The sequence below is a fragment of the Myotis myotis genome, unplaced genomic scaffold, assembly GCF_014108235.1.
Source record: "Myotis myotis isolate mMyoMyo1 unplaced genomic scaffold, mMyoMyo1.p scaffold_m19_p_1, whole genome shotgun sequence".
Lineage (NCBI taxonomy): Eukaryota > Metazoa > Chordata > Mammalia > Chiroptera > Vespertilionidae > Myotis > Myotis myotis.
Window position 1 is genome coordinate 177,727,072 of NW_023416313.1, and position 7,908 is coordinate 177,734,979.

The 7,908-nt window shown below is 48.5% G+C and overlaps 1 protein-coding gene across 1 annotated transcript; it reads right to left on the reverse strand.

Annotated features, from left to right (window-relative positions):
- Positions 1-5,299: 5,299 nt before the first annotated feature.
- On the reverse strand, positions 5,300-6,887 carry LOC118653088 (C2 calcium-dependent domain-containing protein 4A-like). The gene is made up of 2 exons (XM_036303670.1): positions 6,746-6,887; positions 5,300-6,544 (listed from the first exon to the last, which is right to left on the reverse strand). Exon 2 carries the CDS (start codon positions 6,502-6,504, stop codon positions 5,413-5,415), a length of 1,092 nt encoding a protein of 363 aa, XP_036159563.1. The 5' UTR covers positions 6,505-6,544; positions 6,746-6,887; the 3' UTR covers positions 5,300-5,412.
- Between the last annotated feature and the right edge of the window lie 1,021 nt (positions 6,888-7,908).

Genomic DNA, 7,908 nt, shown 5'->3' on the forward strand with positions numbered 1-7,908 from the left:
TTCGGAACACCTCACTCCTTATGCCTGCCTGCAGGGGAGATGGGAGAGGCCCCTGCCACTGCCGCTGCGCTGTGAGCCCGGCTTCTGGCTGATCAGCACGCCCCTTGTGGGAGTGCACTGACCACCAGGGAGCAGCTCCTACATTGCGCGTCTGCCCCCTGGTGGTCAGTGCATGTCATAGTGACCGGTCATTCCACCGTTTGGTCAATTTGCATATTAGGCTTTTATTATATAGGATAATGGAAGAGAATATCTTTATTTTTAGGAAAAACACATTGAAGTGCTCCTTTTATTTCTAAATAAAGGAACTTTATAATATAAACAACTATGGAAAAATGTTACCATTTATAGAATCTGGGCAAAGGGTATTTGTACTGATTTGGAAACTGTTCTGTGAATCTCAGGTTATTTAGAAGTAAAAAAACTTGATCATGTTGAAGAGGGAAGTGCAGAGCAGACTGAATAAAGGAGGAAGATATGATGCTCTGGTCCAGGTGACCAGGAGGAGGAAGAGACAAAGATCTGGCCACTACTCCGACAGTTCAGACAAATGAAGCACCGCCTCCTGACAAATAGATAGAGACAGGAGACACTGGTTCTTTTTAAAATCATGAACTGTTACCAATCTGGAAAACAAACAAACACACACCAACCCTCCCCACCCCCCACCACCACCACACACACACACACAAAAAGAAAAGAAACCCTATTCTTTTTGCCAAATAAAATATGGATTTTCCCTGTGAGAATAAATATTAGTGTCTGATCACATAAAGATATCTTATCAAGGCCTTGATGTTCACAAAGGATGAACAACTTCTCATAGCAATTGTTGGGTTTTAGAAGCACACATCAGCTGAGCTGTTGTTCCCCTCTCTCTGGAACATGGCAGATGGAGTCTGAAGTTGTCCAACCAGTGGAATGGAAAGATGCAATTCTTTGTGTTTGCGTCATTTAGTGCAGTCACCCAAACATGTTCCCAGTAGAGTGCCCTTTGTACAGGCTTAAGACAAGAACCACAGATGTACATAAAAGCCATTCAGCAAAATTCTACTCATCTGCATGAGCGGAAGAGGGGATGTTCAATTTATACTTGAAAACAAAAGGGTGCCTACTCCTGTTACTATGAATCTTGCTTTGATTAAATGCAATTATCTTATTTAATTCTTGCCATCTTCACACCTAGTGTTTTAGAAAAGGCAAAACTGAGGTTCAAAGAAGTTAAGCCTTTGCCTTAAGCTCATACCTGGTAGCAGAGTCTAGATTTGAAACTAGGTCCTGTTTATTTCAGATTTCCTGCTCTTTCTAAAACTCCATCTCATTTCCCTTTTCTTACTTCCTAAGAAGTATCTGCCTCAGTAGACACTGATCTTGCACTCAGTTACAGATAGGCCCCATAACTGTAAGACTAGCACTGTTCCCCTTGCAGGGAATGGTTCATGTTTGGGATTGCAACCCAATTTGAGCCAATAAAATATAGTAGTCCCCTTATCTGCAAAGAGATATGTTTCAAGACCCCCTAGTGAAAGCCTAAAACTGTGGATAGTGCCAAACTATATACAATGTTTTTTCCCTATACAGGCATACCTTTACACTTCAAAGAAGTACTTTAAGGCTTGTCTTTGTCAACCTCACTACTCTGGTGCTTTGGGGCCATGATTGAGTAAAATAAGGGTTACTTGAACACAAGCACTTCATTACTGTGACAGTGGATTCTGATAACCAAGACAGCTACCAAATGTCTAATGGGCAGGTAGTATCTACATCATGCAAATGCTGGGCTAAGGGATGATTCACTCACATCCTGGGCAGGATGGAGCAGGACAATGGGAGATTTCATCACTCTTGCTGCTCAGAATGGCATGTAATTTAAAACTTATGAATTGTTTATTTCTGGAATTTTCCATTTAATACTTTCAGACTATAGTTGACCATGGGTAACTAAAATCACAGAAAGCAAAACCACAGATAAGAGTGGGTTACTGTATGTATAGAAATTTGCTGGGCCTTCTGGGTAAGTTCTTCCTCAATCTCATGGGAGTGCTTGCAGAAACAAAGCCTTTTCTCCAGCTTGGACTCTAAGGAGAAATCACAGGGTAGTCACAGCTGTTGCTGGCCAACATCGTGGACTACAAGAGGGACCCGCCTCAGGATGGAATGATGCTGTGGATGATATGTAGAGATATGGAACAAGATACGGATTAGGAACATGGGTTCTTGATCATTGCTTCTACCCATGTTCTTGCAAGAGCATGTTCTGGACACTCTCTTGCTTTCCCAAAGACTCTGCTCCTACAGTTATTGCTGGTTTTCTTTCTCTTCATTGTCAATATCTCCCTCTATACTGGCTATTCCAAACATGGGTTGGATTCTTTTACATTAAAACAAAATAAATCTCTTTGACTTGGTCTTCTCTTCCAGCTACACCCCTTCCCCTGTTCCCCTTTTCAAAACTTTCTGTCTATACCTGCTCACTTTCCATTCACATTTTAACTTATTCTAGTCTGGCTCCTGTTATTACTACTCTCATAGAACTGCTTTACACAAGTCCACTGCCAGTGTTCATCTTACGAGTGCCAATGGGTATTTCTTTGTTCTCATTTTTCTTGATTTCCTTGAAGGATTTAAATGGGTAGAACATCCCCTCTTTCTTGGATACTTTCTATCTTGGCTGCCATGACTCCACACTCCCCTGGCCTTTCCGCTGCTTCCCTGTCTCCTACACTGACTTTCCCTCTGGTCTTGAATTTCTAAATGTTGGTTTGTCTCAAGGCTTGGTCCTAGGTCCTCTATTCTTCTCTATTTATTTCATCTCTTCTTATATTCATTCAACACTCAATCAATATTTGAGTGTCTACTGTATGTCAGACTCTGTTCTAGGTACTAGAAATAAAGTTCCTATTTTTATGAAGTATACATTCTAGTGGAAGAGAAAATAAACAAAGAGAAAACAACAAAATAAATGAATAATATCATGTCAGGTAGTGATAAGTGCAATGAAGAAGAATAAAGCAGTGACAGTGAGAATAATACTGTTTTTGGATAGGATGGCCAGGGAAAGATTCTCTAAGGAGGAGACATTTACATCTGAGAAAAGAGGAACGTGTGAAGAAAAGTTAAGGATAATTCCAGATTTTTGGTTTGCATGAAAGGAAAAATGATGGTGCCATTTATGGAAATAAGAAAGACTAAAGGAAGAGGAGATTTGGGAGGGGAAAATCAAGATGTCTGGTTTGGATTAAGGGGTCACCTGGGCACATTAAAGTGGTTGCTTGGATAGATTAAGTTTCTTTTGTGAATATTCCTTCCTCAGGTCTTAGAGAGACCTTTTCTGATCTCTGAGAGCATCCACCTGCTACTTCCTCTGCCCAGAGAGTCTCTGTCACCTTCCTTAGTTTATTGTCTTCATGCTGGTCACCACATTCTGTAATAACAAAGCTTGGCTATTGTTTAGCTATTCCCACTAAAAAGATATCCTGGGAAAGCAGGGACTGTCTGTCTTATTCATAGCTGCATCCCCTGGGCTTAGTATTGTGCCTGGCACAGGGTAAGGGCTCAACAAATAATTGCTGACTGAGAGAACAAAGGGTAGGCTAGTCCTCTGGAGAAGTCAGGACAGCTGGTTCTTGCCTGAGCTCAGCCAGCCACCAGCTATATTGCTTCGGGCAAGTCACCTCAGTGGTATTTTCTCAATTTCAGAAGCCGTTTGATTAGATGATTTCTAAGAGTTAATTTGTCCATTTTGTATGTTTAAAATTCAGGATTTTAATTTGTCCTGAACAAATTTGTACCCAGAATCTCATTCCAGTAATAACACTGTTGAAGGCCTTTCTGCTGCAGAATGAATGCAAATTATCTTTTAGGAGGACATTTACCACAGATATCCTACAGAGTTCTATATTCCCACTCCTGTCCCCCTAAATCCTCAGTCTCTAAAACCGTCCATTATGCCAGGATCCACTGTAGGAACAGGAAGAAACAATTGGAAATGAAGAAGTGAAGGAGTTCATTTTTCTGGAACATGATTGAGCACCTATTCACCAGTATTTCAAGCCTTTTGAGGTATACTGTTATATTTCACATGTATTTAGGGTTATTTGACTATTAAGGCATATTTTCACAAAACCTGGGAGGTAGGTATTAATACTCCCATTTCACTGATGTAGGAAATGAGGCTTAGGGAGACTGACTGATTTTCCCTAGTTCAAATAATGGCAAGTGGCAGAAAAAAGATTGGAGTCCATATTTCCCCACCTACACCCATATGCCCATTGGGCTTCCACCACGCCATTCATAGATGCCTATAGTCAACGGCAAACCCTCTGGAGTGTAATTGATTTCTAGTGGACTTGGGTCTCTCTGTTGAATCAACAAATGAAAATAAGTTGGATGAAAAAACACTCTCTTAGAACCCAGAGTTTACATTTCAACTAATCTGGGAAATGCTATAGCAAAGCCATTAATGACTATGTAATTGAGATACATAGGTAGGTGGAAATAATGCCACAAAAATATCAACTTGTTTATGGAGCAAGAAAGATTTCTGTTCTGAAATAGCAGGATTTCCCAGGGCTCCTTCTGGAGAAGCAAGAGGGGATGCCAGGAATATGTATTCCCTACATGGCCATCCATCCTAAGATCCTTCACTTCGTTTCCCTTTTCCTTGGCAACTTTTGAAGATTCACTTTCAAAAGAATCTTGATTTTGCCCTAGCTGTTTTGGCTCAGTGGGAGTGTCGGCCTGGGGACTCAAGGGTCCCAGGTTCCATTCTGGTCTGGTCGGGGCATGTACCTTGGTTGCAGGCACATGCCCAGTGTGGAGATGTGCAGGAGGCAGCTGATTGATGTTTCTCTCTGATCGGTGTTTCTAACTCTCTATCCCTCTCCCTTCCTCTCTGTAAAATATCAATATATTTTTTAAAAAAGAATCTTGATTTTAATTGGAAAGGAATTCTTTTCCCAATAAAGTAAAATTATCACAGGTCTGTCGCTCTAGTGCGTGTGTGTCCATGAGTGAAGATATGAACCTATGTCACAACAAATATGCAAAACTACAAATGAATCTTAGCGTTGGGCATGATTCTGAAGGAGTACCTTTTATTTTTAAACACACAGATCATTTGGCATTGATATAAAGCAGGGAGAAAAAAAGCAATGCAGGTGTGGTGTAATTCGTTTCTCTCTCTTCCAGCCTGGAAAAGGGGGTTGGATGCTGTGAACAGAGGAGGGTGTCATTTTTTACTTCCCTACCAATAAACAATGACAAAAGCAAACATCTAAGAAACAAAAAAGCAAGATCATAAATAGAAAAACCAATAAATAATATTTATTTTGTACAAAACGGCTGTGAAGTGTCCTAGAGTCCCCAGCGGGCAGCAAGCGCCCGCGGGCAGGGCCTGAGGCCCGGGCGCCCTCAGAGCAGCAGCAGGGAGCCCAGCAGCAGCTCGCCCTGGCCCAGCAGGCGGCCCCGCTTCAGGCCGCGGCCCTTGTCCTCGGCCTTGACGCGCACGGCCAGGCGGCGCACCTCGTCCTCCGACAGCCCCTCGAAGCAGAAGTCCTGGTCGAAGACGGCCTTGCGGCTCCGCCGGACCACGGCGCTGCGCTGCTGGCGCGTCTTGCCGGGCGGCGGCAGGACCAGGCTGACGCGGCAGCCCACGGCGCAGGGATCGGAGGCTGCTCCGGCCGGGTCCTCGGGGCGGAGCAGCCGGAGGCGGAGGCGCCCGCTGGCCGGACTGTACTCGGCGGCCAGGCGCAGGGCGCCGCCGGCGCGACCCAGAGCCACGGTGCCCTCGGCCTCCAGGAGCTCGGGCCGCGGGCCGGCGTCCGACGGAGGGGACGCGGAGCAGGTCCGGGCCGGGGACCCCGAGCTGGCGCGGCGTTCCTCGTCCTCGCTGGACACCGAGCGGGCGCGGGCCAGGCCGCGACTTCTCCGGGCCTGCAGCGCGCGGCTCAGCAGCCCTTCGGGGGCGCGCAGGAGGCGGTGGCCGCGAGGCCGCAGGGCGAACGTGTTCCGGGGCGGGAGGGTGTCTCCGGGGGCCGCGGGGCCGGGGGCTCCGCTAGGGAATCCGAGGGGCACGTCTCCGCCGCCGCCGTAGGTGTGGGCCCGCGGGCGGAGCACGGGCGGCTGCAGGAGCGAGGCGGCCCCGGGGTCCCCGAGGAAGAGCGACTCCTTGCGGCGGGTGTGCGGGCTCTCGAGCAGCGCGCAGAAGCCGTAGGCGGTGCGCGCGCGGGGCAGGTGAGGCAGCGAGAGCGCGGCCTGCGAGCGCGGGTCCCAGTCCGTGCGCCCCGCGCCGTCGTCGGCTCCTCGGGGCCACAGGTCGGGCTCGGCCGCGCACCGCCGGGGCACAGCGGCGGCCGGCGGCGGGGAGTCGGGCGCGCAGGGCGCGGACAGCCGCGGCGGGATGCAGAACTCGGGGATCCGGCCCGGGGTGAGCACGTTGGAGAAGGCTGGCTCTGAAGCTGCGCTGCCCGCGGCCGAGGCGCGGAGTTTCCCGAGGAGCCGCATTCTCCGAGTCTGTGGCTGCGAGTGGCGGGAAGAAGCGCTCCTGCAGGAGAGAGAAGACACTGAGTTTGGGGACCTGGGGTCCCTGGAGACATGGCTGGACCCCCTCCCCCGGACCCTCGGAGGGTACCAACCAACGCGCCTACCACCACGGCCAGCTGAGCGGAGCTCTCGCGCACCACAAACTAGCCCCGCCCTCCATTCACTGGTACTAACTAAACAAACGACCACATAGAAATCAGACCTTTTCTTATTCCTTAGTCACTCTGGGGCAAGAGCTGCAAGTTCAGTGTCCGCTGCCTCCACGTCCTGGCTGAGCCGTCAGCTTCAGCACTGTGGCCAGGGCAGTGGCGCTCCTCTCTTATACCGGTAGCCTGAGTCCCGCCCCCTGGCTGGGAGCCCAACTCCTGGAGGCCCTGGACAGCCCGCCTTCTAGGCCACCCCTTCCCGGAGACGCAGAGTGGCCCTGCAGCGGGTGCCGGGATGTGAGCGAAGCTGTGGCGGGAACTGGCACCCTCTGGTCAGCCCTGGGAACTGCATCCGCTCTGCGTTCCCCGAGCCCCTCACTCAGGCCTGTAGGTGAAACAAGGGCGCCGCACAGTCCTGCCAAGGGACAATTGGCAGCTGAAAACGAAGGCGGCCTCATGGAGAAGGTGAAACAGGATGAGGAAACAGGAAATTCCTTTTGCTAAGAGCTCAATTCTGTCACCCTGAACGTGACTTACATGCCCCAGGGATTTCTATTTTAGTGCTACCCCCCCGCCACCCCCCTGCACCTGCCATGTATAGACCAATATGGTTTCCATGGGATTCCTGTATTAGTTATTTATGTGTCTCCCTCTGCTGGACGATCGCTTCCTTAAGAGCCTGGCTCAGACAATGCATAAATACTGGTGAAGTGGGCGAATTAGTGTATGCAAAATTTTCTCAATGACTACAGGCTCTGCCTGTCGTCTTGACTATCACAAAAGAGGGGGCTTCTCGCTGATGCCCTAAACATAACACTTGATGTGTGTGTGTGTGCGTGCGCGCGTGCGCGCGCGCAAAGCTAGCCGTTTTCTCTCTGCTCCAGCTTGGAGGTATCCAGTTAGAAAGCATCTTACAGAAAACCTGGATTGCCTCTTTCCACCCACAACCTTTATTTTCTAAGCTGAGAAAACTGGAAGTCCAGAGGGACTTGAGGAAATTCCATAAAAGTTAAATAAAGCTAGTTAATGGCAAAACCTGGAACTAGCAATTTCCTGTTTGGCTTTGTGTGTGATGCTTCCTGTTACCTGAAATGCCCTTTCTCTGCTTTTCCTTTCCGTAGGAATTTGTTTATTTTCCATAATTCAGCCGGACATCATCCCTTTGGGACCCTTTACTCAACTGGCCCACCACAGTTCATCAGCCCCTCCTTATTCCCTC